Source organism: Mobula birostris, chromosome 6 (genome assembly GCF_030028105.1).
Source record: "Mobula birostris isolate sMobBir1 chromosome 6, sMobBir1.hap1, whole genome shotgun sequence".
Classification (NCBI taxonomy): Eukaryota; Metazoa; Chordata; class Chondrichthyes; order Myliobatiformes; family Myliobatidae; genus Mobula; species Mobula birostris.
Window position 1 is genome coordinate 103,444,039 of NC_092375.1, and position 27,126 is coordinate 103,471,164.

General features: G+C 45.8%; 1 protein-coding gene across 2 annotated transcripts in view; it reads left to right on the forward strand.

Moving 5' to 3' along the window:
- The window catches only part of LOC140199245 (sterol 26-hydroxylase, mitochondrial-like), an 88,517-nt gene that overhangs the window by 11,244 nt on the left and 50,147 nt on the right, over positions 1 to 27,126 (forward strand). For both annotated transcript variants that reach the window (XM_072260959.1, XM_072260960.1), the window contains exons 2-3: positions 17,349 to 17,539; positions 20,568 to 20,767. In XM_072260959.1, the coding sequence (XP_072117060.1) occupies positions 17,349 to 17,539; positions 20,568 to 20,767 (391 nt within the window). The remainder of the gene's footprint in view (positions 1 to 17,348; positions 17,540 to 20,567; positions 20,768 to 27,126) is intronic.

Here is a 27,126-nt window from a genome sequence, read left to right on the forward strand (position 1 = left end):
GAATGAGGGGTGATAGATAGTACATATAGAGAGGTAGTTACACTCAAGATGCAAGTCTCAGGAAAATGGGTGACAGTCAGGAAGGCAAAAAGGGTTAAGTAGCCAGTGCAGAGAACCCCTGTGGACATTCCCCTCAACAGCAGGTGTATCATTTTGGATAGTGTTGGGGAGGGATGGCCTAGCAGAGGAAAGTTACAGTGGTCGGGTCTCTGGCGCTGAGTCTGGCTCTGTGGCTCAGAAGGGAAGTGGAGAGAAGAGCTGAGGTGTAGTGATAAGGGATTCATTGGCTAGGAGAACAGAAAGGAGGATTTGTGGATTCCCAGATGGTATGTTGCCTCCCGGGTGCCAGGGTCTGGGACATCTTGGAATGAGTCCTCAGCGTTCTTAAGTGGGAAGTCATGGTCCATGTAGGTACTAGTGACAAGGTTCTACGAAGGGAGTTTAGGGAGTTAGGTGCTAAGTTAAAGGGCAGAACCTCCAGGGTTGTGATCTCAGGATTGCTAATCATGCTACATGCTAGTGGGGCCAGAACTAGGAAGATTATACAGTTTAACGAAGGAGTTGATGCAGGAGCGAAGGCATAGAAATTTTGGATCATTGGGCTCTCTTCCAGGGAAGGTGGGACCTGTACAGAAGGGACGGTTTGCATCTGAACTGGAGGGGACTAATATCCTAGCAGGAAGGTTTGATAATGGTGCATGGTGGGCTTTAAACTAAGGTTACAGGAGGATGGGAACCAGAGTGCCAGAACATTTGGTGGAGAGTTGTGGAGAAGATGTCAGTAAGACCTCAGACAAAGTCAAGAATGAAAAGATTTGAGCATGGTGTGATTAATGTCCTGAGCTGCATATATTTCAATGCAAGAAGTATCGTAGGAAAGGCCGATGATTTCAGGGTATGGATCAACACCTGGCAGCTCTATATTCTGGGGTTCTGTTGTTTCAGATGTGACAGAGTGGGAGGGATTTAAGAAGGACGGGTGACATTACTAGTCATAGGAAGTGTCACAGCAGTGCTCCATCAGGACAGACTGGAGAACTCAGCTCGTGAGGAGTTATGGGTGGAACTGAGAAATAAGAAAGATATGACCACATTAATGGGGCTATATTACAGACCACCCAACAGTTGGGGGGATTTAGAGGAACACTTTGTAGAGAGATTGCAGACTGTTAAAAGAAATATAGGGTTGTTATAGTAGGTGATTTTAAGTTTCCACATATTGCCTGGGCTCCCATACTATCAAAGGACTAGATGAGGTATTGTTTGTCAAATGTGTTCAGGGAAGTTTCTGTAAACAGGTGACCATTAATATCATTTTTTATCGTTAAAGTGCACTTATGTATTCACCTTGGTAATGCCAAAATAGCTGCTTGTGCCTTTAAGAGAAAACGGTGATGCCATTTTGCATGGGTGGAGTAGAACGAAGAGTTTCCACGTTCAGAAAGGATGACGTTCGAATGCTTTTCCCAGGTTTGGTGAGGAAACATTTTTGTGAGTAAGTTGATTAGCATTGGATAGCGTGATTGCGAAGTTCCTTAATCAGCCTGCTAGTGTGAGCGAGGACAAAGCATTTCAAGGTCTAGCCTATATGTGTTTGGAAGTTAAGCACGTATGTGCCAAATAATTGTCACTACCATACTGGTTTTGTATATTTTGGTTTAGTTATTTTCCTACTGCATACGTTACAAGAGCGTCGTCCGAAGCTAAGATGAGATTGTAATGAAGGGAACTTTTAAAAATTTATTTCCTTGTTTTTGTTGTCACACCCTCTTTCTGCAATAAAACAACTAAAACAGATAAAGGAATTTAAGACCCGAAAAAGTATTTGTTGTCTTGCATGTGTATTTTTTCTCCAAGCTACATTTCCTTAATCAGTACTTAGAAGTCCCAATGTGAGAGGGTGTGATACTTGATTTGCCAATAGGGAATGAGATAGGGCAGGTGACAGAAGTTCGTGAAAGGGAACACTTTGCATCTAGTGACCACAATGCCATTAGTTTTGAAGTAAGTATGAGAAAGCTAGATCTGGTCTGCGGGCTGAGATTGTAAATTGAAAAATGCTAATTTTGATATCAGAAATGATTCTGGCAAAGATATATTTAGTAAGTGGGAAGCCTTCAAAAGTGAAATTTTGGGAGTACAAAACTTGTATGTGCCTGTCAAGATAAAAAGATAAAGTTATTGGATGTAGGAAAAGGTTTAGGGAACCTTGGTTTTCAAGAGATATTGAGGTCGTGGTCAAGAAAAAAAAAGAGGTGCATAGCAGGTATAGGCGGGTAGGAACAAATGAGGTGCTTATGGAGTATAAGAAATGCAAGAGAACACTCAAGAAAGAAATCAGGAGGGCTAAAAGAAGGCATGAGTTGCCTTAGCTGACAAGAAGGAGAATCCTAAAGGATTCTATAGATATAGATATGTTAAGAACAAGAGATCAAATTGGTTCTCTGGAAGATCAGAATGGTAATCTATATATGGAGCCAGAAAAGGTGGTGGAGATCTTAAATCATTTTTTTGCATCTATACTCAGGGAACAGACGCAGAGTGTATAGAAGTGAGGCAAAGTGGCTTCGACCTCATGGACCCCATACAGATTATAAAGGAGGAGGTGTTTGCTGTCAGGGGGCAAATCAAGGTGGATATTTTGGAGTGATTTTTGTGTCTAGGTCATTTACATTCAGCAAATGGCTTTGGGCACAGTCTTCTGTTCCTTGATAATGTATTGTGAATTCAGTTTGGGACAATGCATTCCTTAAAGCTGTGGATCCCAGTCCAGACGCTGCTGGCGGCTGTGGGATGGATGCGAATCAGAAGGTGTGAAATTTGCATGTAGTTTCAAAAGAAAGCATTGCCTATACTTTGTAAATATGGAATTGTCTTTGTGTTTAGCAAATAAATATCGAGCCCCACATTGGGCCAGCAGACCTTTCCACTGAAAGTATCTCTGTATGATGCCTGCTCTACCTTGTTTTGTCAAATAAAGAAGCTGCTTTGTATCTACCAGTAATTTTCATCAATGAGGACTTCTGCCTGTAGCTCAATGGAGTAACACGTAAATTTTGTGGCTGCCTTTAATTCTGCCTTTCTCCAGTCTAAACCTTGAATTGTTCAACTTTTTTTTTTTTGGATCTTAGAGGGTAATAGTGGTCATTATGTCGTATCCTTTAAGAAGTGGAAAACAGCTTTTTGAACCCAGCAATGGAAAGGGAAAAATTTCGAAAGAAAAATCAGGAGATATGCCTGTCTGGGCTGAGCGTTTGGAACGTGCGTTGATGGGTCTCAATAACAAAATGGACAATAACACTTCTGAGTTGAAGTCGTTCTGACAGAGTTTACAGACTATTGAGGAAAATATTCTTTCCTTGAATACTGACTTTAAAGAATCGAAACGTCAGATTGTGGATATTTCAACCTGATTGGAACAGGCTCAACGCAAAATTGTCGATTTAGAGGCAAAGTCTTGTCGGAATAACATTCGTATTCTGGGTCTTCAGGAAGGCTCCGAAAATGGGAATTTATTGGATTATTTTGCCAATCTGTTTCAATCTCTGTTCCTGGATATTCTATCTCAGCCTCCCGATATTGAAAGAGCTCACGGAATTTTCACTTTGTCAGATAAAGCTCGACCAATTTTAGTCAACTTTCTTCGCTTTAAAGTTAAAGACCAAATCATAAAATGTGCAAGAAAACAGAAAGTTTTTAAATCAGTGCCCAAGAAGAACATAGCAACCTGCCTGAATGACTATTATCCACTAACACTTACATCCACAGAGATGAAGGGTTTGAGAAGCTGGTGATGAAATGTATCAACTCCTGCCTACATGGAATCACTCTACTTTGCCTACCAGAGCGACAAGTCCACAGCAGGCACTATTTCAATGGTTCTTCACTCAGCCCTGGAATATCTAGACAGCAGAGATGCATATATCAGAATGCTCTTTATTGACGACAGCTTGACATTCAATACCATCATCCCCTCAAAACGAATCAAAACTAAGCTTCAAGACCTTGACCTCAATACTTCCTTATGCAATTGGATACTCAGCTTCCTTGCTTGCAGACTCCAGTCAGTTTGGATTGGCAACAACATCTCCTCCGCAATCTCCATTGGCACAGGTGCACCACGAGGCTATGTGTTTAGTCCCCTGCTCTACTCCCTTTACACTTATAAGCACAGTTCCAATACCATATTCATTTGCTGACAATGCAACTGTTGTTGGCCAAGTCAAAGGTGCTGATAAATCAGCATATAGGAGGAAGATTGAAAATCTGGCTGAGTGGTGCCACAACGACTGTTGTTGCCTTAACAAAATCACCAGAGAGAAGTACTGGTGGATACGGAGCAGTCTTTTATTCGACAAAGTAAGACAGAGTGGGCATCATACTGAATCCCCTTTGGGAAGAAGGTGGTTTGCCTGACCCACCACTATGTGACACTTTGTATGCTGAGGATCAAAGGCCATGTCAAACCAATCTTATACTTTTCAAGGAAGTTACCAGGTAAGGTAATGATGACAAGGCAGTGGATGTTGTCTACATGGACTTCAGTAAGGTATTAAAGCAAGTCCCATCACAAACAAGAGAAAATCTTCAGATGCTAGAAATCCAAGCAACAAACACAAAATGCTGGAGTAGCTTAGCAGGCCAGGCAGCACCTCGCACAAAACAAATCCCACGTGGGAAGTGGCTCAACTGAGTTCCAGTGCTCGGCGTTCAAGATGAGGCAGTAAATTGGATTGGACATGGGCTTTGTAGGAGAAAACCAGAGAGTGCTTGCCTCTCTGCCTGAAGGCCTGAGACTATTGGAGTGCCACAGGGATCGGTGCTGGATCTATTATCAATGATCTGGATGATCATGTGGCTAACTGGATCAGCAAATTTGCAGATGACACCAAGATTGGGGGTGTAGTGGACAGTGAGGAAGACTATCAGAACTTGCAGCAGGATCTGGACCAGCTGGAAAAATGGGCTGAAAATTGGCAGATGGAATTTAATGTGGACAAGTGTGAGGTGTTGCACTTTGGGAGGACAAACCAGGGTAAGTCTTACACACTGAACAGTGGGGAAAGGACAAGTGCTGTAGAACAGGGATCTGGGAATACAGGTCCATAGTTCATTGAAAGTGGCGTCACATGCAGATAGGTTCAGAAAGAAAGCTTTTGGCACATTGACCTTCATAGATCAAAGGTTGGGATGTTATGTTGAAATTGTAAAAGACATTGGTGAGGCCTAATGTGGAGTATTGTGTGCAGCCTTGGTCACCTACCTTCAGGAAAGATGTAAATAAGGTGGAAAGAGTACAGAGAAAATTTACAAGGATGTCACCAGGACTGGAGGACCTGCGTTATTAGGAAAGGTTGAACAGGTTAGAACTTCATTCCCTAGAACATACAGTGGCATGCAAAAGTTTGGGCACCCCGGTCAAAATTTCTGTTACTGTGAACAGTTAAGTGAGTAGAAGATGAACTGATCTCCAAAAGTCATAAAGTTAAAGATGAAACATTCTTTTCAACATTTCAAGCAAGATTAGTGTATTATTTTTGTTTTGTATAATTTTAGAGTGGAAAAAAAAGGAAAGGAGCACCATGCAAAAGTTTGGGCACCCCAAGAGATTTGAGCTCTCAGACATCTTTTACCAAGGTCTCAGACCTTAATTAGCTTGTTCGGACTATGGCTTGTTCACAATCATCGTTAGGAAAGGTCAGGTGATGCAAATTTCAAAGCTTTATAAATACCCTGGCTCCTTAAACCTTGTCCCAACAATCAGCAGCCATGGGCTGCTCTAAGCAGCTGCCTAGCACTCTGAAAATTAAGATAAATGATGCCCACAAAGCAGGAGAAGGCGAAAAGAGGATAGCAAAGCGTTTTCAGGTAGCTACTTCCTCAGTTTGTAATGTAATTAAGAAATGGCAGTTAACAGGAACGGTGGAGGTCAAGTTGAGGTCTGGAAGATCAAGAAAACTTTCCAAAAGAACTGCTCATAGGATTGCTAGAAAGGCAAATCAAAACCCCCGTTTGACTGCAAAAGACCTTCAGGAAGATTTAGCAGACTCTGGAGTGGTGGTGCACTGTTCTACTGTGCAGTGACACCTGCACAAATATGACCTTCATGGAAGGGTCATCAGAAGAAAACTTTTCCAGCATCCTCACCACAAAATTCAGCATTAGATGTTTGCAAAGGAACATCTAAATAAGCCTGATGCATTTTGGAAACAAGTCCTATGGACTGATGACGTTAAAATAGAACTTTTTGGCCACAATGAGCAAAGGTATGTTTGGAGAAAAAAGGATGCGGAGAACTACCTCTCCAACTGTTAAGCACAGGGGATGGATCGATCATGCTTTGAGCTTGTGTTGCAGCCGGTGTGATGGGGAACATTTCACTGGTAGAGGGAAGAAAGAATTCAATTAAATACCAGCAAATTCTGGAAGCAAACATCACACCGTCTGTAAAAAAGCTGAAGATGAAAAGAGGATGGCTTCTACAACAGGATAATGATCCTAAACACACCTCAAAATCCACAATGGACTACCTCAAGAGACGGAAGCTGAAGGTTTTGCCATGGCCCTCACAGTCCCTGACCTAAACATCATCGAGAATCTGTGGATAGATCTCAAAAGAGCAGTGCATGCAAGACGGCCCAAGAATCTCACAGAACTAGAAGCCTTTTGCAAGGAAGAATGGGTGACAAACCCCCAAACAAGAATTGAAAGACTCTTAGCTGGCTACGGAAAGCGTTTACAAGCTGTGATACTTGCCAAAGGGGGTGTTACTAAGTACTGACCATGCAGGGTGCCCAAACTTTTGCTTCAGGCCTTTTCCTTTTTTGTTATTTTGAAACTGTAAAAGATGGAAATAAAAAAGTAATCTTGCTTAAAATATTAAAGAAATGTGTCATCTTTAACCTTATGCCCTTTGGAAATCAGGTCATCTTTTACTCGCTTAGCTATTCACAGTAACAGAAATTTTGACCGGGGTGCCCAAACTTTTGCATGCCACTGTAGATGACTGAGGGGAGATTTGATAGAGACTAGAAGAATTGGAAGACTGAGCTGACTCTATGGGCCGAATGGCCTACTTCTGCTCTTATGGTTTTAATTACGACGAAGAAATTCGAGGAGATTTGGTGTGAACACCAAAGACTCTAGCATTTTCCTACAGGTGTACTGTGGAGAGCATTCTAACTGGCTGCAGCGCCATCTGATAAGGAGGGGTGACTGCACTGGACTGGAAAAAGCTGCAGGAAGTTCTGAACAGCTCCATCATAGGCACAAGCCTTCCCAGTATTGAAGCATCTTCAAAAGGCAATGCCTGAAAAAGTGGCATCCATCATTGAGGGCTGCCATCACCCAGGAGGAGGGACAGGAGGCTGAGGTCACATGCTCAGCATTTTAGGGCCAGGTTCTTCCCCTCCCCCGTCACATTTCTGAATGGATAATGAACCCATCTACAGCACCTCAATATTTTTTGCTCTCTTTTTGCACTACTTATGTAATTTTTAGAAGTATATAGTTTTTTAAATTAAATATTGCAATGTATTGCTGCCACAGAACAACAAATTTCAATATTTATTCCAGTGATATTAAACCTGATTCTGATTCTGTTATGGATATTGACCATTTGGTAATGTATGTATATTCAAATGCCGTCTTTGCGAGATCAGTCTCCATGCATAATACAAGTGTTCGTTGTCAATTGAAACTACAACCTAACAACCGATCATGCTTTGAAGTTATGAAAGTAATTGTCCCTCAGTTGGTATGGCTTGCTTCCTTCAATTTAGATTAGATTAGATCAGATTCAACTTCATTGTCGTTGTGCCGAGTACAGATACAAAGCCAATGAAATGCATTTAGCATCTGACCAGAAATTCAAAGAGTAGTGTTATTTACAAAATAACTGTGAATAAAAAAAGTGCTACAGCAACAAATATAAAAGTACTGAGACAGTACAATACGGATGCAATACTGCTTAGCGCTGTGATGAGAGGTTCAGCAGTGTCACAGCCTCAGGGAGGAAGCTCTTCCTGTGCCTGCTGGTGCGGGAGCAGAGGCTCCTGTAGCACCTACCGGATGGGAGGTGAGTAAAAAGTCCATGGTTAGGGTGAGATGCATCCCTGATAATGCTTTTCACCCTGCCCAGGCAGTGTTTATGGTAGATGTTCTCAATGGTGGGCAACTGGGTGTTGATAATCTGCTGGGCAGTTTTCATACACCCGTAACGACCCATATGCCAAATGACTGCAGTCCCCTGCTGTGCAAAGGGAAGCTATGCTCTTTGAAGACCTTTCTTGCCTAGGCATTATCTTAACCCTTACCTTGATGCAACTTCCATAGTATAGTAGTTGTTAGAAATATTGGAAGGAGAAGCAGGGAGAATGCATTTCTATTCTGCACTCTTAAAGATTAAATGTCAGCTTTACTTGTCACATGTACATTGAAAGAGGCAGTAAAATGCATCAATGACCAATGCAGTTCGAGGGCTGCTGGGGGTAACCGGCTGGTGTCATCGTGTTTCCTGCGCCAACGTAGCACGCTAATCCTAACCGCGTGTCTTTGGAACATGGGAGGGAACTGGAGCACCTAGAGGTCACGGGAAGAGTGTATTAGCTCTTTACATATAGCAGCAGGAGTTGATCCTCGATCGCTGATTGCTGGTGCTGTAGAGCATTGTGCTACCATCCCGCTATTGCTCTACCTCAGAGCACTATAGAATGAATTATTCTGCATGAACAGTATGCAAGCTCATATATTTACTGTGTCTCAGTGCATACACCAATAATATTCCAATTTGTGTAAGTGAGTGATTGACGCTTGGTGCACACTTGACGAGCATGTTTCTCTCACTCTGTAACTCAATTCAACATGAAAACTTAGCACTGTTTAAGTGTTGCAGTGGGAAAAGTTTTGGATGCTTTTAGACGGAAGAGGAAGGAAGATCAGAACTTTTCATTTCAGAGTTCAGTCACCTGTTCTTTGGAAAGAAATGGACGTTCAGACCAACCCTGGTAACAAACGGGTTTGGTTTTCACTGATGTCATTAGTTCAATTTGTCAACATTGGAAAATAGAGAAATATCATTCAATGTAGTGACCCTAACCTCCACAGTATTTTAATGAATGATGTCAAAACACACCAGAACAGTTACTAGAAATGGAGGGAGAAAGAGAAGAAACTAGTTCTGCAGTTCATGTAAACAAATGTATATAGATTCAGTGGCCACATTATTAGGTACATGGGGTACCTAATAAAGTGGCCACTGAGTGTATTTCTGATTATCAATGGCCGCCTTCTGCTGTAGCCCATTCACTTCAAGGTTTGATGTGTTGTGTGTTCAGAGACACTCTACTGCACACCACTGTTGTAAAGCATGATTATTTGAGTTACTGTCACCTTCCTGTCAGCTTGAACCAGTCTGGCCATTCTCCTCTGACCTCTCTCATTAACAAGGCATTTTCACCCACAGAACAGCCACTTACTGTACTGTTTTTGTTTTTCCAACCATTCTCTGTAAACTCTAGAGACTGTTGTGCACGAAAATCCCAGGAGATCAGCAGTGTCTGAGATACTCAAACCACCCCATCTGGCACCAACAATCATTCCACAGTCATTGTCATTTAGATCACATTTCTTCCCCATTATGATGTTTGGTCTGAACATCAGCTGAACCTGTCGACCATGTCTGCATGCTTTTATGCATTGAGTTGCTAACAATGATTGACTGATTAGATGTTTACATTAACAAGCAGGTGTACCGGCATACCTAATAAAGAGGCCACTGAGGGTATATGCAGCTGTCAGACTGGAATTTAATATCATGGGAGCTTGGTAATATGTGCAGGTGTTCATAAGTTGGTTGCCCTTGAGCTAGACTGCAGCATTTTTGATCTGCCTCTTATCATTGACCATTACTTTGCTACTAGAATATACGAGGGTGATTGATAAGTTCGTGGCCTAAGGTAGAAGGAGTCAAACTTAGAAAAGCTAGTACATTTATTTTTCAACATAATCCCCTCCTACATGTACACACTTAGTCCAGCGGTCGTGGAGCATATGTATCCCTTCTTTGTAGAAGTGGTCCACAGCAGGGCTGATTGATAAGTTCGTGACCTAAGGTAGAAGGAGATGAGTTATTATCTTCAAACTTTCTGCATTATCACTCAAAGTGTAGATCACTGGGAGAGAGGGATGCCTTGCTGTAACTCCATTAGTTTGTATTTCAGGGACTGAGTTATTCTGGATAGCAGCTAGAGCTGTTTCTGGCTGGTTAGTATCAGAGGACCCTGCTCTGAATTGAAGAGTTCTGGTCTTAATTATGTACTTTTTCATATTCGCATGTGGTTCTGCGTAGATATGTTCCAATGAGACAGGAACCGTGGTGCACAAAGGCTGTTGAAAATCTAGTCAAGAAGAAAAGAAGAGCTCATGAAAGGTTCAAAAAACTAGGTAATGATAGAGATCTAGAAGATTATAAGGCTAGCAGGAAGGAGCTTAAGAATAAAATTAAGAGAGCCAGAAGGGGCTATGAGAAGGCCCTGGTGGACAGGATACCCAAGGCATTCTACAAGTATGTGAAGAGCAAGAGGATAAGACGTTACAGAATAGGACAAATCAAGTGTGACAGTTGAAAACTGTGTTTGGAACCGGAGGAGATGGCAGAGGTACTTAATGAATACTTTGCTTCAGCATTCACCATGGAAAAGGATCTTGGCAACTGTAGAGATGTCTTGAGCATGTAAATATTAAGGAGGAGGATGTTCTGGAGCTTTTGGAAAGCATCAACTTGGATAAGTCACCAGGACCAGACGGGATGTCACCCAGGCTACTGTGGGAGGTGAGGGAGGAGATTGCTCAACCTCTGGCGATGATCTTTGCATCATCAATGAGGATAGGAGAGGTTCTGGAGGATTGGAGGGTTGCAGATGTTGTTCCCTTATTCAAGAAAGGGAGTAGGGATAGCCCAGGAAATTATAGACCAGTGAGTCTTACTTCAGTGGTCGGTAAGTTGATGGAGAAGATCCTGAGAGGCAGGATTTATGAACATTTGGAGAGACATAATATGATTAGGAATAGTCAGCATGGTTTTGTCAAAGGCAGGTCATGCATTACATAGAAACATAGAAAATAGGTGCAGGACTAGGCCATTCGGCCCTTCGAGCCTGCACCGCCTTTCAGTATGATCATGGCTGATCATCCAACTCAGAACCGTGTACCAGCCTTCCCTCCATACCCCCTGACCCCCGTAGCCACAAGGGCCATATCTAACTCCCTCTTAAATATAGCCAATGAACTGGCCTCAACTGTTTCCTGTGGCAGAGAATTCCACAGATTCACCACTCTCTGTGTGAAGAAGTTGTTCCTAATCTCGGTCCTAAAAGGCTTCCCCTTTATCCTCAAACTGTGACCCCTCGTTCTGGACTTCCCCAACATCGGGAACAATCTTCCTATGTCTAGCCTGTCCAATCCCTTTAGGATTTTAGATGTTTCAATCAGATCCCCCCTCAATCTTCTAAATTCCAACGAGTATAAGACTAGTTCATCCAGTCTTTCATCATATGAAAGTCCTGCCATCCCAGGAATCAATCTGGTGAACCTTCTTTGTACTCCCTCTATGGCAAGGATGTCTTTCCTCAGATTAGGGGACCAAAACTGCACACAATACTCCAGGTGTGGTCTCACCAAGGCCTTGTACAACTGCAGTAGTACCTCCCTGCTCCTGTACTCGAATCCTCTTGCTATAAATGCCAGCATACCATTCGCCTTTTTCACCGCCTGCTGTACCTGCATGCCCACTTTCAATGACTGGTGTATAATGACATCCAGGTCTCGTTGCACCTCCCCTTTTCCTAATCGGCCACCATTCAGATAATAATCTGTTTTCCTATTTTTGTCGCCAAAGTGGATAATTTCACATTTATCCACATTAAATTGCATCTGCCATGAATTTGCCCACTCACCCAACCTATCCAAGTCACTCTGCATCCTCTTAGCATCCTCCTCACAGCTAACACTGCCGCCCATCTTCGTGTCATCCGCAAACTTGGAGATGCTGCATTTAATTCCCTCATCCAAGTCATTAATATATATTGTAAACAACTGGGGTCCCAGCACTGAGCCTTGCGGTACCCCACTAGTCACTGCCTGCCATTCTGAAAAGTTCCCGTTTATTCCCATTCTTTGCTTCCTGTCTGCCAACCAATTCTCTATCCACATCAATACCTTCCCCCCAATACCGTGTGCTTTAAGTTTGCACACTAATCTCCTGTGTGGGACCTTATCAAAAGCCTTTTGAAAATCCAAATATACCACATCCACTGGTTCTCCCCTATCTACTCTACTAGTTACATCCTCAAAAAATTCTATGAGATTCGTCAGACATGATTTTCCTTTCACAAATCCATGCTAACTTTGTCCGATGATTTCACCGCTTTCCAAATGTGCTGTTATCACATCTTTGATAACTGACTCTAGCAGTTTCCCCACCACCGATGTTAGGCTAACCGGACTATAATTCACCGGTTTCTCTCTCCCTCCTTTTTTAAAAAGTGGGGTTACATTAGCCACCCTCCAATCCTCAGGAACTAGTCCAGAATCTAACGAGTTTTGAAAAATTATCACTAATGCATCCACCATTTCTTGGGCTACTTCCTTAAGCATTCTGGGATGCAGACCATCTGGCCCTGGGGATTTATCTGCCTTTAATCCCTTCAATTTACCTAACACAACTTCCCTACTAACATGTATTTCCCTCAGTTCCTCCATCTCACTGGACCCTCTGTCCCCTACTATTTCTGGAAGATTATTTATGTCCTCCTTAGTGAAGACAGAACCAAAGTAATTATTCAATTGGTCTGCCATGTCCTTGCTCCCCATAATCAATTCACCTGTTTCTGTCTGTAGGGGACCTACATTTGTCTTAACCAATCATTTTCTTTTCACATATCTATAAAAGCTTTTACAGTCAGTTTTTATGTTCCCTGCCAGTTTTCTCTCATAATCTTTTTTCCTCTTCCTAATTAAGCCCTTTGTCCTCCTCTGCTGAACTCTGAATTTCTCCCAGTCCTCAGGTGAGCCACTTTTCTGACTAATTTGTATGCTTCTTCTTTGGAATTGATACTATCCCTAATTTCCCTTGTCAGCCACGGGTGCACTACCTTTCTTGATTTATTCTTTTGCCAAACTGGGATGAACAATTGTTGTAGTTCATCCATGCGATCTTTAATTGCTTGCCATTGCATATCCACCGTCAATCCTTTAAGTGTCATTTGCCAGTCTATCTTAGCTAATTCACGTCTCATACCTTCAAAGTTACCTTTCTTTAAGTTCAGGACCTTTGTTTCTGAATTAACTATATCACTCTCTATCTTAATGAAGAATTTCACCATATTATTGTCACTCTTACCCAAGGGGCCTCTCACGACGAGATTGCTAATTAACCCTTCCTCATTGCTCAATACCCAGTCTAGAATAGCCTGCTCTCTAGTTGGTTCCTCAACATGTTGGTTCAAAAAACCATCCCACATACATTCCAAGAAATCCTCTTCCTCAGCACCCTTACCAATTTGGTTCACCCAATCTACATGTAGATTGAAGTCACCCATTATAACTGCTGTTCCTTTATTGCACACATTTCTAACTTCCTGTTAAATACCATCCCCAACCTCACTACTACTGTTAGGTAGCCTGTACACAACTCCCACCAGCATTTTCTGCCCCTTAGTGTTATGCAGCTCTACCCATATCGATTCCACATCCTCCCAGCTTATGTCCTTCCTTTCTATTGCGTTAATCTCCTCTCTAACCAGCAACACCACCCCACCTCTTTTTCTTTCATGTCTATCCCTCCTGGATATTGAATATCCCTGAACATTGAGCTCCCATCCTTGGTCACCCTGGAGCCATGTCTCTGTAATCCCAACTATATCATATTCATTAATAACAATCTGCACTTTTAATTCATCCACTTTGTTACGAATGCTCCTTGCATTGACACACAAAGCCTTCAGGCTCGCTTTTACAACACTCTTGGCCCTTATACAATTATGTTGAAAAGTGGCCCTTTTTGATTTTTGCTCTGGATTTGTCGGCCTGCCACTTTTACTTTTCACCTTACTACTTTTTGCTTCTACCCTCATTTTACACCCCTCTGTTTCTCTGCACTGGTTCCCATCCCCCTGTTGTGAACTAACCTCCTCTCTCCTAGTCTCTTTAATATGATTCCCACCCCACAACCATTCTAGTTTAAAGCCACCTCAGTAGCCCTCGCAAATCTCCCCGCCAGGATATTGGTCCCCCTCGGATTCAAGTGTAACCCGTCCTTTTTGTACAGGTCATGCCTGCACCAAAAGAGGTCCCAATGATCCAAAAACTTGAATCCCTGCCCCCTGCTCCAATCCCTCAGCCACGCATTTATCCTCCACCTCATTGCATTCCTACTCTCACTGTCGCGTGGCACAGGCAGTAATCCCGAGATTACTACCTTTGCAGTCCTTTTTCTCAACTCCCTTCCTAGCTCCCTATATTCTCCTTTCAGGACCTCTTCCCCTTTCCTACCTATGTCATTGGTACCTATATGTACCACGACCTCTGGCTCCTCACCCTCCCACTTCAGGATATCTTGGACACGATCAGAAATATCCCGGACCCTGGCACCAGGGAGGCAAACTACCATCCGGGTGTCTGGACTGCGTTCGCAGAATCGCCTATCTGACCCCCTTACTATCGAGTCCCCTATTACAACTGCCCTCCTCTTCCTTTCCCTACCCTACTTAATCCCTGCTTACGAGCCTGATTGAATTTTTTGCAGATGTGACTAAACACATTGAAGGTAGAGCTGCAGATGTAGTGTATATGGATTTCAGCAAGGCATTTGATAAGGTACCCCATGCAAGGCTTATTGAGAAAGTAAGGAGGCATGGGATCCATGGGGACATTGCTTTGTGGATCCAGAACTGGCTTGCCCACAGAAAGCAAAGAGTGGTTGTGGACAGGTCATATTCTGCATCGAGCCCAGTGACCAGTGGTATGCCTCAGGGACCTGTTCTGGGACCCCTTCTCTTCGTGATTTTTATAAGTGACATGGATGAGAAAGTGGAGGGATGAGTTAGTAAATTTGCTGATGACACAAAGGTTGGGGGTGTTGTGGATAGTGTGGAGGGCTGTCAGAGGTTATAGTGGGACATTGATAGGATGCAAAACTGGGCTGAGGAGTGGCAGATGGAGTTCAACCCAGATAAGTGTGAGGTGGTTCATTTTGGTAGGTCAAATATGATGGCAGAATATAGTATTAATGGTAAGACCCTTGACAGTGAGGAGGATCAGAGGGATCTTGGGATCTGAGTCCATAGGACACTCAAAGCTGCTACACAGGTTGACTCTGTGGTTAAGAAGGCATACGGTGCATTGGCCTTCATCAATCGTGGGATTGAGTTTAAGAGCTGAGAGCTAATGTTGCAGCTATATAGGGCCCTGGTCAGACCCCACTTGGAGTACTATGCTCAGTTCTGGTTGCCTCACTACAGAAAGGATGTGGGAACCATAGAAACGGTCCAGAGGAGATTTACAAGGATGTTGCCTGGATTGGGGAGCATGCCTTATGAGAATAGGTTGAGTGAATTCGGCCTTTTCTCCTTGGAGCGGCGAAGGATGAGAGTTGACCTGATAGAGGTGTACAAGATAATGAGAGGCATTGATCATGTGGATAGTCAGAGGTTTTTTCCCAGGGCTGGAATGGCTAGTTTGAGAGGGCATAGTTTTAATGTGTTTGGAAGTAGGTACAGAAGAGATGTCAGGGGTAAGTTTTTATGCGGAGAGCGGTGAGTGCATGGAATGGGCTGCTGGCGGCGGTGGTAGAGAAACAGGCCATTCTGAGCATTAAATCTTTGGATTTAATTAACCTGGGTTACAACAGCTTCTTATCTGGAAATGGTCTCAGGTTTAGCAGATCATTGTGCATAGAACATAGAAGAGCAAAGCACACCAACAGGCCTTTTGGCTCACAGTCTTGTGTCGAACCAGCTCTTAAGCAAATCTTAAACACCTAATCCCTCCTACCTACACCATGACCATGTCCCTCCATCTTCCTTACATCCATGTGCCTATCCAAATGTCTCTTAAAAGCCGGTGATGAATTGACTTCTACAAACATACCAGGCAGTGCATTCCAGGCATCCACCACTCTGAGTAAAATACTTAACCCCTCACATCTTCCTTGAACGTATCCCCTCTCACCTTCAATGCATGCCCTCTGGTATTAGACATTTCAACCCTGAGAAACAAATACCCCCGTGTCCTCTACCTACGCCTCTCATGATCTTGTAGATCTCTATTGGATCTCCCTTTGGCCTCCATCACTCCAGGGAAGACAATGTGTTTATCCAGCCCCTAAACTAGGCTGCATCCTGTTCCCTCTCCAAGTTTGGTCCACTTTCGATTGCTCTGATTGAGCCATCCCCGAGCAAAAACCAGTTCATGAAATGGTGGCTGCAAGAACAGTCTCATAAAATGGCCGCCTCCATTCTTTTGGCCATGTAGCGAGAACAAAGGCGTTTGCTTTGGCTGCTTTCACTGCTCTTGGCTCATTCTCATTCGCTGATTTGCAGATTTTAGTTCTTTGTGGCTAACAATATTGTTACTTGAAATTTGGTGAATTAAAGTGCAGGGAGACCAAGGGGACTGCAAATGTTGGAATCCAGAGTGACAAGACCAAGCTGCTGGAGGAACTCAGTGGGTGAGGCAGCTCCTGTGGTTGATAAAGTTTTCGGTTGAGATTTATGAGGGGTGATTGATAAGTTTGTAGCCCAAGGTAGAAGGAGTCAGTTTTAGAAAACCTAGCACATTTATTTGTCAACATAGTCCCCTCCTACATTTACACATTTAGTGCAGTGGTTGTGGAATATATGGATCTTGGACCTCCAGAAAGTGTCCACGGCAGGGTTATTGATAAGTTTGTAGCCTAAGGTAGAAGGAGATGAGTTATACAGCTCTCGTTACATGCACACGCAATTCAACTCTTTCAGTGATTATGCAGAAAGTTTGAAGTTAATAACTCATCGCCTTCTACCTTAGGCCACGAAGTTATCAATCACCCCTCGTATATTCTGGACTGATGAAGGCTCCTGATGTAGGGTCACGCTCCTCAAACGCTGCCTGACCAGCTGAGTTAATTTGTTGTTCTGGGTGTACAGAATGCACCCAGAATGCCTATTTTATTACATTTTCATTTGAAGCATCACCAGATCGCCAAGCTGTGTGGCATTCTTTGCACCACATGTTTAGATGTACTTTGCCTCAGGTATTGGAAGGTCAGCATTTAACTCCACCCATTTTGGGTGATTTCCTCACTTTTCTAGATTGTGCATAAGAAGAAGTTTGGTCCCATCTGGAAATCTCGTGCCGGAAACTTTCCTGTCATCCATGTGGCCGATTCTGACATGATTGAGGAAATTCTGCGGCAGGAAGGCAAATATCCCATGAGAGCCTACATGTTTCACTGGCGAGAGTATAGGGAGATGAGAGGACACAGCTATGGACCACTCTGTGAGTAAGTATCAGAGGGACTCTGCATCGAATCTGGAAGGGACTTTCTGGCGGGGCTGCCAGAGATAGTCTCACAGGGAGTGAGTCATAGTTCTGCTGATGACAGGAACCACCCTCTCCCTGTGGACTCTTTCTATACTTCTCTCTGCTTCAGTAAAGCAGCCAGCATAATCAAAACCCCACTCACCCTAGGTGTTCTCGCTTCTCCCTTCTCCCAGCAGACAAAAGATGCAAAAGCTTGAAAGGCCATCCCACCAGGCCAGGGGACAGCTTTTGTCCCACTGTTATCAGACGCTTGAATAGAACTCTCGCGCAGTAAGATGAACTCTTGGCTGCACAATCTACCTCATTATGACCATGCTTTATTGTTTATCTGCACTGCACTCCTTCGGCAGCTTTTACTCTTCATTCTGCATTGTTGTTGTTTCATCTTCTTCTACCTCAATGTACTGTTACAAGGATTTGATCTGTATGAACAGAATGCAAGACAAACTTTTCACTGTATCTTAGTACATGTGACAATAACAAAGCAATTCCAATGATAAAGATTAGCTTTATTCGTCAAATGTACAGCAAAACAGTGAAACATGCAGTGAAATGTATCGTTTTCATCAACAACCAGCACAGTCCAAGGGTGTGTTGGGGGCAGCCCGCAAGTGCTTGTGGGTGTGAGTGATGAGCCAAAGAACTGGCCATTCAGCGCACTGGCTCCCAGTGGAACAAAGCTATCAATCTTATTTCCTCTCAATTTGAAAATTATTTTTCTTATAGCCAATCGCCTTATGTAAGGTAAGTGCTAACTCTTTAGTTATTTTAGCAGTTTTGAAGAATGCATAATGCATTTTATAAACACTTTTGTTGTTTCTGTTACTACATCAAGCAATGCATTTATCACTACCTCGAGATTAATACTCCTTTTCTCACTTAATTAAACAAAGAGTAGTCTAGTCTACAAGTGTTACCAAACTTCCAGTGGCAACGTAACATTCCCACAGCTTACTGAACTTGTATGGGTTTGGAATGTGAGAAGAGTCGGGAGCACCCACAGGAAACACATGGCCCTGAAGAGAATTTACAAACTGCGTGCAGACAGCGATGGGAATTGAACCAGGGTCCCGGAGGCATAACAGCGTTCTGCTAACTGCTGAGCTACCATGCCTCCCGCTACCAGTCCCATCCCAATACCCAGGTTTGACCCTGACCTTGCATGCTGTTAGTGAGGAGTTAGCACCTCCTCTGCGTTTTCCCTTGGCATTGTAAGTTGACTAGAATAAATACCTACCTTGTACAGGAGAGAATTGAAGGGGACGCTGGTTAGCTGAGAGAGAGAATACATTGCAAGGCTACGACGAAGTAAGTTGAGGGGGCTCTATTTCCTCTGGGTGCTCCAGTTTCCTCCCACATTTCAAAGACATAGGGGTTAGGGTTAGTAAATGTGGGGCACAAATATTGGAAGCGTGGCGACACTTGTGGGCTGCCCCCAGCACATCCTCTGACTCTGTAGGTCGTTGTCACAAACGTCACTCTTCACTGTATGTTTCAATGTGCATGTAACAAATCAAGCTAATCTCTAATCGAATGTAATCACAATAATTTTGCCTCCACAGCCTGCTGTGCAACAAATTCCACAGATTTGCCACCCTCTAGCTGAAGAAATTTCTCCTCATCTCTGTTTCAAAAGGGCATTCCTCTATTCTGAGGCTGTGCTCTCAGATCCTAAACTCTCCCATGACTGAAATCATCCTCTCCTCATCTACCCTATCCAATAGTAAAGACAACTACCAACATCAGTTCAGTATCCATCACTGGAACAAGCCCATAAGCCCCGAGCCGTCACTAACCATGAGACAAGCAGTAGCGTGGCGTAGCCCTTAGCACAATGTTTTACAGCACTGTGGGCCCAAGGGCCTGTATTGTGCTGTAGGTTTTCTATGTTCCTATGTTTCTAACCCCTGGTGTGGGTGTTTCAGACGGGACAAAAAAAGGGTAGGCATGAAGAATTTGATGGGACTGGTATGAAGGTGGGTGGGAGGATGTTCAAAGATCAAAGTAAATTTACTATTGAAGTTTGTATATGTCTCCATGTACAACCCTGAGATTAATTTTCTTGCATGCATTCACAGTAGAAATGCAATAAAATAGATGAAAAACTACACAGAAAAAAAAGCACACACAAGAAGACAAAACTACAAATACAAAAAAAACTAAATGAATACGTAAATGCATAATACTGAGAACATGAGTCTTCAAGTGAGTGCGTAGATTGTGGAATCAGCTCATTGTTGTGGTGAGTGAAGTTATCCAAGCTGATGGCTGAAGGGTAATAACTGTTCCTGAGCCTGAACCGAACGCTCCTGCACCTCCTTCCCGGTATCAGATGTGAGAAGTGAGCATGACTTTCTTGGGGCAGCACTTGTAGGTGTACTCAATCATACAATGGCCTGGACTGTGCCAAGCTCCCACAACAGCTTCCCATTGTAACATAAGTCTCTCATCACCAGTACCAATCCTGGACTTCTCCAGGATTAAAGATTTAAACATTTTTAATTATTAGCTTTCTTCATCACATATACATTAACAAATAGAGTGAAATGTGTCATTTGAGTCAATGAGCGAAACAATCCAATGATGTGTATAGAATGATTTCTCTGGATGGCATGTGAAACAAATGTTTGTCGCATTATCTCTACATATAACAATAATAGACCAATTATCAATCAATAGTAATGATTAAAGATTAACTATCACTTGTACATTGAAGTGTACAGTGAAATGTATTGTTTGCATCAACAACCAACACAAACCAACTAGGGGCAGCCCAGCACAGGCAGCCACACTTCTGGTGCCAACATAACATGCCCATAATTCATAAACCTGTATGTGGGAGGAAATTAGAGCACCTGAAGGAACGGATGCAGTTACATGGAGTGTACAAACTCCTTGCAGATAGTTGTGGGAATTGGAGCCTGATCAGTGAGCACTGGCACTGTAAAGCGTGGTGTTAACCGCAGAATAACCCTCCTTCTCCTCAGGTATGGTGAAGAGTGGAGTAAGATGCGCAGCGTGTTGAACCCCAAGTTGCTGATGCCCAAGGAGGTGGCCAATTATTCTCCAGCCATCGACGAGGTGGTGACTGACTTTATGAGGAAGATACATTGGCTGAGGCAGACCCAAGGAGGGGGACTGATGGTGTACAACATCGCCGATCAGCTCTACAATTTTGCATTTGAAGGTATTGGAGTTCATAGAATCTTTAATAGCAGGGAAGACTCTTGGATGTGGGGATCAGGGTGGCACAGTGGTGTGGTGGTTGGCGTATCGCTTCTCAGCGCCATCGGGGGTCAGTTCCCACCACAGTCTGAAAAGGATTTCCGCGTGAGTTTCTGTGGCTGCTCCGGTTTCCAACCACACTCCAAAGGATAGGATTAGTCAGCTGTGGGCAAGACAAGCAACATCGACACTAGAAAAAAACAAGGCAACAAGAGCAAAACAGGCACATTTCCCATCGAACCACCTCTCCGCCCTCTCACACACACAGACAAGCCTCGAACTCCAGGATAGGTGCCTCCTGGCCTCCAGTCCTTGTGTTGTGTTGGAGTCTGGAGATGCAGGCCTTATCAACCTGCAAGCAAAACAAGCTTGCTTAGGAGAATGTTAGTGAGAAGCAACGGTGGTGTTTAAATGTCGATCTGACACTAATGTGGCCAATTATGGTCCTGTCAATTCCTGTGACTATGTGGGGAGTTTGTGTGCTCTCCCCGTGACCGTGTGGGGAGTTTTTGTGTTCTCCCCGCGACCGTGTGGGGAGATTGTGTGTTCACCCCGTGACTGTGTGGGGAGTTTGTGTGCTCTCCCCGTGACAGTGTGGGGAGTTCGTGTGTTCTCCCCGTGACCGTGTGGGGAGTTTTTGTGTTCTCCCCGCGACCGTGTGGGGAGATTGTGTGTTCTCCCCGTGACTGTGTGGGGAGTTTGTGTATCTCCCCATGATCGTGTGGGGAGTTTTTGTGTTCTCCCCGCGACCGTGTGGGGAGTTTATGTGTTCTCCCCGTGACTGTGTGGGGAGTTTGCGTGCTCTCCCCGTGACTGTGTGGGGAGTTTGTGTGTTCTCCCTGTGACTGTGTGGGGAGTTTGTGTGCTCTCCACGTGACTGTGTGGGGAGTTTGTGTGTTCTCCCCGTGACCGTGTAGGGAGTTTTTGTGTTCTCCCCGCACCGTGTGGGGAGTTTGTGTATTCTCCCTGTGACTGTGTGGGGAGTTCGTGTGTTCTCCCCGTGACTGTGTGGGGAGTTTGTGTGTTCTCCCCGTGACTGTATGGGGAGTTTGTGTGTTCTCCCCGTGACTGTGTGGGGAGTTTGTGTATCTCCCCATGATCGTGTGCGGAGTTTTTGTGTTCTCCCCGCGACCGTGTGGGGAGTTTATATGTTCTCCCCGTGACTGTGTGGGGAGTTTGCGTGCTCTCCCCGTGACTGTGTGGGGAGTTCGTGTGTTCTCCCTGTGACTGTGTGGGGAGTTTGTGTGCTCTCCACGTGACTGTGTGGGGAGTTTGTGTGTTCTCCCCGTGACCGTGTAGGGAGTTTTTGTGTTCTCCCCGCACCGTGTGGGGAGTTTGTGTATTCTCCCTGTGACTGTGTGGGGAGTTCGTGTGTTCTCCCCGTGACTGTGTGGGGAGTTTGTGTGTTCTCCCCGTGACTGTATGGGGAGTTTGTGTGTTCTCCCCGTGACTGTGTGGGGAGTTTGTGTATCTCCCCATGATCGTGTGCGGAGTTTTTGTGTTCTCCCCGCGACCGTGTGGGGAGTTTATGTGTTCTCCCCGTGACTGTATGGGGAGTTTGCGTGCTCTCCCCGTGACGGTGTTGGGAGTTCGTGTGTTCTCCCTGTGACTGTGTGGGGAGTTTGTGTGTTCTCCACGTGACTGTGTGGGGAGTTTGTGTGTTCTCCCCGTGACCGTGTAGGGAGTTTTTGTGTTCTCCCCGCGACCGTGTGGGGAGTTTGTGTGTTCTCCCTGTGACTGTGTGGGGAGTTCGTGTGTTCTCCCCGTGACTGTGTGGGGAGTTTATGTGTTCTCCCCGTGACTGTATGGGGAGTTTGCGTGCTCTCCCCGTGACGGTGTGGGGAGTTCGTGTGTTCTCCCTGTGACTGTGTGGGGAGTTTGTGTGTTCTCCACGTGACTGTGTGGGGAGTTTGTGTGTTCTCCCCGTGACCGTGTAGGGAGTTTTTGTGTTCTCCCCGCGACCGTGTGGGGAGTTTGTGTGTTCTCCCTGTGACTGTGTGGGGAGTTCGTGTGTTCTCCCCGTGACTGTGTGGGGAGTTTGTGTGTTCTCCCCGTGACTGTATGGGGAGTTCGTGTGTTCTCCCTGTGACTGTGTGGGGAGTTTGTGTGTTCTCTCCGTGACTGTGTGGGGAGTTCGTGTGTTCTCCCTGTGACTGTGTGGGGATTTTGTGTGTTCTCCCCGTGACCGTGTGGGGAGTTTGTGTGTTCACCACGTGACCGTGTGGGGAGTTTGTGTTTTCTCCCCGTGACTGTGTGGGGAGTTTGTGTGCTCTCCCCATAACCGTGTGGGGAGTTTGTGTGCTCTCCTCCTGACCGTGTGGGGAGATTGTGTGTTCTCCCCGCGACCGTGTGAAGAGTTTGTATGTTCTCGCCGTGACCGTGTGGGGAGTTTCTGAGTTCTCCCCGCGACCGTGTGGGGAGTTTGTGTCTTCTCCACGTGACCGTGTGGGGAGTTTGTATGCTCTCCCCATGACTGTGTGGGGAGTTTGTGTGTTCACCCCATGACTGTGTGGGGAGTTTGTGTGTTCTCCCCGCGACCGTGTGGGGAGTTTGTGTGCTCTCCACGTGACCATGTGGGGAGTTTGTATGCTCTCCCTGTGACCGTGTGGGGAGTTTGTGTGTTCTCCACGTGACCGTGTGGGGAGTTTGTATGTTCACCATGTGACTATGTAGGGAGTTTTTGTGTTCTCCCCTTGACCGTGTGGGGAGTTTGTGTGTTCTCCCTGCGACCGTGAGGGGAGTTTGTGTGTTCTCCACGTGACCGTGTGGGGAGTTTGTATACTCTCCCCGTGACCGTGTGGTGAGGTTGTGTGTTCACCCTGTGACACTGTGGGGAGTTTGTGTGTTCTCCCCGTGACTGTCTGTGGAGTTTGTGTGTTCTCCCCGTGACTGTGTTTGGTGAGTTTGTGTGCTCTCCCCGTGACCATGTGCGGAGTTTGTGTGTTTAACCCGTGACTGTGTGGGGAGATTGTGTGTTCTCCTCGTGACCGTGTGGGGAGTTTGTGTGTTCTCCCTGCGACCGTGAGGGGAGTTTGTGTGTTCTCCACGTGACCGTGTGGGGATTTTGTGTGTTCTCCCAGTGACTGTGTGGTGAGTTTGTGTGCTCTCCCTTTAACCGTGTGGGGAGTTTGGGTGCTCTCCCCGTGACCATGTGGGAAATTTGTGTGTTCACCCCATGACTGTGTGGGGAGATTGTGAGTTCTCCCCGTGACCCTGTGGGCAATTTGTGTCTTCTCCCTGTGACTGTGTGGGGAGTTTTGGTGTTCTCTCCGTGACCGTGTGGGGTGTTGTATGTTTACCCCGTGACCATGCGGGGAGTTTGTGTGTTCTCTCCGTCCCTGTGCGGGGAGTTTGTGTGTTCACCCTTTGACTGTGTGGGGAGTTTGTATGTTCACCCAGTGACCATGTGGGGAGTTTGTATGTTCACCCTTTGACTATGTGGGGAGTTTGTGTGTTCTCCCCGTGACCGTGTGGAGAGTTTGTGTTCTCTCCCTGTCACCATGTGGGGAATTTGTATGTTCTCCCCGTGACTGTGTGGGGAGTTTGTGTGTTCTCCCCATGACCATGTGGGGAGTTTGTGTGTTCCCCCCGTGACTATGTGGGGAGTTTGTGTCCTCTCCCCGTGACCGTGTGGGGTGTTTGTGTGTTCTCCCGTGACCGTGTGGGGAGTTTGTGTGTTCTGCCAGTGACTGTGTGGAGTTTGTGTGTTCTCCCCGTGACCATGTGGGGAGTTTGTTTGTTCTCCCCGTGACTGTGTGGGGAGTTTGTGTGTTCTCCCCATGACTGTGTAGGGAGTATGTGTCCTCTCCTCGTGACTGTGTGGGGTGTTTGTGTGTTCTCCCCGTGACCGTGTTCGGAGTTTGTATGTTCACCCCGTGACTGTGTGGGGAGTTTGTGTGCTCTCCGCATAACCGTGTCGGGAGTTTTGCGTTCTGCCCGAGATCATGTGGGGAATTTCTTTGTTCTCCACATGACTGTGTGGAGAGTTTGTGTCCTTTCCTCGTGACTGTGTGGGGAGTTTGTGTGCTCTCCCCATAACCGTGTGGGGAGTTTGTGTGCTCTCCCCGTGACCGTGTGGGGAGTTTGTGTCCTCTCCCCGTGACCGTGTGGGGTGTTTGTGTGTTCTCCCCGTGATCGTGTGAGGAGTTTGTATGTTCACCCAGTGACTGTGTGTGGAGTTTGTGTGCTCTCCCCGTGACCATGTGGGGAGTTTGTTTGTTCTCCCCGTGACTGTGTGGGGAGTTTGTGTGTTCTCCCCGTGACTGTGTGGGGAGTTTGTGTCCTCTCCTCGTGACTGTGTGGGGAGTTTGTGTGCTCTCCCCATAACCGTGTGGGGAGTTTGTGTGCTCTCCCCGTGACCGTGTGGGGTGTTTGTGTGTTCTCCCCGTGACTGTGTGGGGGGTTTGTGTATTCTCCCCGTGACCGTGTCGGGAGTTTGTGTGTTGACCACGTGACCGTGTGGGGAGTTTGTGTGTTCTCCCCGGGACCGTGTGGGGTGTTTTTGTGTTCTCCCCGTGACCGTGTGGGGAGTTTGTGTGTTCTCCCAGTGACTGTGTGTGGAGTTTGTGTGTTCTCCCCTTGACCGTGTGGGGTGTTTGTGTGTTCTCCACGTGACCGTGTGGTGAGGTTGTTTGTTCACCCTGTGACACTGTGGGGAGTTTGTGTGTTCTCCCCGTGACTGTCTGTGGAGTTTGTGTGTTCTCCCCGTGACTGTGTTTGGTGAGTTTGTGTGCTCTCCCCGTGACCATGTGTGGAGTTTGTGTGTTTAACCCGTGACTGTGTGGGGAGATTGTGTGTTCTCCCCATAACGCTATGGGGAGTTTGTGTGTTCTCCTCGTGACCGTGTGGGGAGTTTGTGTGATCTCCCTGCGCCCGTGAGGGGAGTTTGTGTGTTCTCCACGTGACCGTGTGGGGAGTTTGTGTGTTCTCCCCGTGACTGTGTGGTGAGTTTGTGTGTTCTCCCCGTGACTGTGTTTGGTGAGTTTGTGTGCTCTCCCCGTGACCATGTGTGGAGTTTGTGTGTTTAACCCGTGACTGTGTGGGGAGATTGTGTGTTCTCCCCATAACGCAATGGGGAGTTTGTGTGTTTTCCACGTGACCGTGTGGGGATTTTCTGTGTTCTCCCAGTGACTGTGTGGTGAGTTTGTGTGTTCATCCTTTGACTGTGTGGGGAGTTTGTATGTTCACCCAGTGACCATGTGGGGAGTTTGTGTGTTCTCTCTGTGACTGTGTGGGGAGTTTGTGTGTTCTCTCTGTGACTGTGTGAAGAGTTTGTATGTTCACCCTTTGACTGTGTGGGGAGTTTGTGTGTTCTCCCCGTGACTGTGTGGTGAGTTTGTGTGCTCTCCCTTTAACCGTGTGGGGTGTTTGGGTGATCTCCCCGTGACTGTGTGGGGAGTTTGTGTGTTCTCCCCATAGCCGTGTGGAGAGTTTGTGTTCTCTCCCTGTCACCATGTGGGGAATTTGTGTGTTCACCCCATGACTGTGTGGGGAGTTTGTGAGTTCTCCCTGTGACCCTGTGTGGGGAGTTTGTGTGTTCTCCCTGTGACTGTGTGGGGAGTTTGTGTCCTCTCCTCGGGACTGTGTGGGGAGTTTGTGTGCTTTCCCCATAACCGTGTGGGGAGTTTGTGTGCTCTCCCCGTGACCGTGTGGGGTGTTTGTGTGCTCTCCCCGTGACCGTGTTGGGAGTTTGGCTGTTCACCCCATGACTGTGTGGGGGGGTTTGTGTATTCACCCCGTGACCGTGTCGGGAGTTTGTGTGTTGACCACATGATCGTGTGGGGAGTTTGTGTGTTCTCCCCGGGACCGTGTGGAGAGTTTGTGTGTTCTCCCAGTGACTGTGTGTGGAGTTTGTATGTTCTCCCCGTGACTGTCTGTGGAGTTTGTGTGTTCTCCCCGTGACTGTGTTTGGTGACTTTGTGTGCTCTCCTCGTGACCATGTGCGGAGTTTGTGTGTTTAACCCGTGACTGTGTGGGGAGATTGTGTGTTCTCCCCATAACGCTATGGGGAGTTTGTGTGTTCTCCTCGTGACCGTGTGGGGAGTTTGTGTGTTCTCCCTGCGACCGTGAGGGGAGTTTGTGTGTTCTCCACGTGACCGTGTGGGGAGTTTGTACACTCTCCCCGTGACCGTGTGGTGAGGTTGTGTGTTCACCCTGTGACACTGTGGGGAGTTTGTGTGTTCTCCCCGTGACTGTCTGTGGAGTTTGTGTGTTCTCCCCGTGACTGTGTTTGGTGAGTTTGTGTGCTCTCCCCGTGACCATGTGCGGAGTTTGTGTGTTTAACCCGTGACTGTGTGGGGAGATTGTGTGTTCTCCCCATAA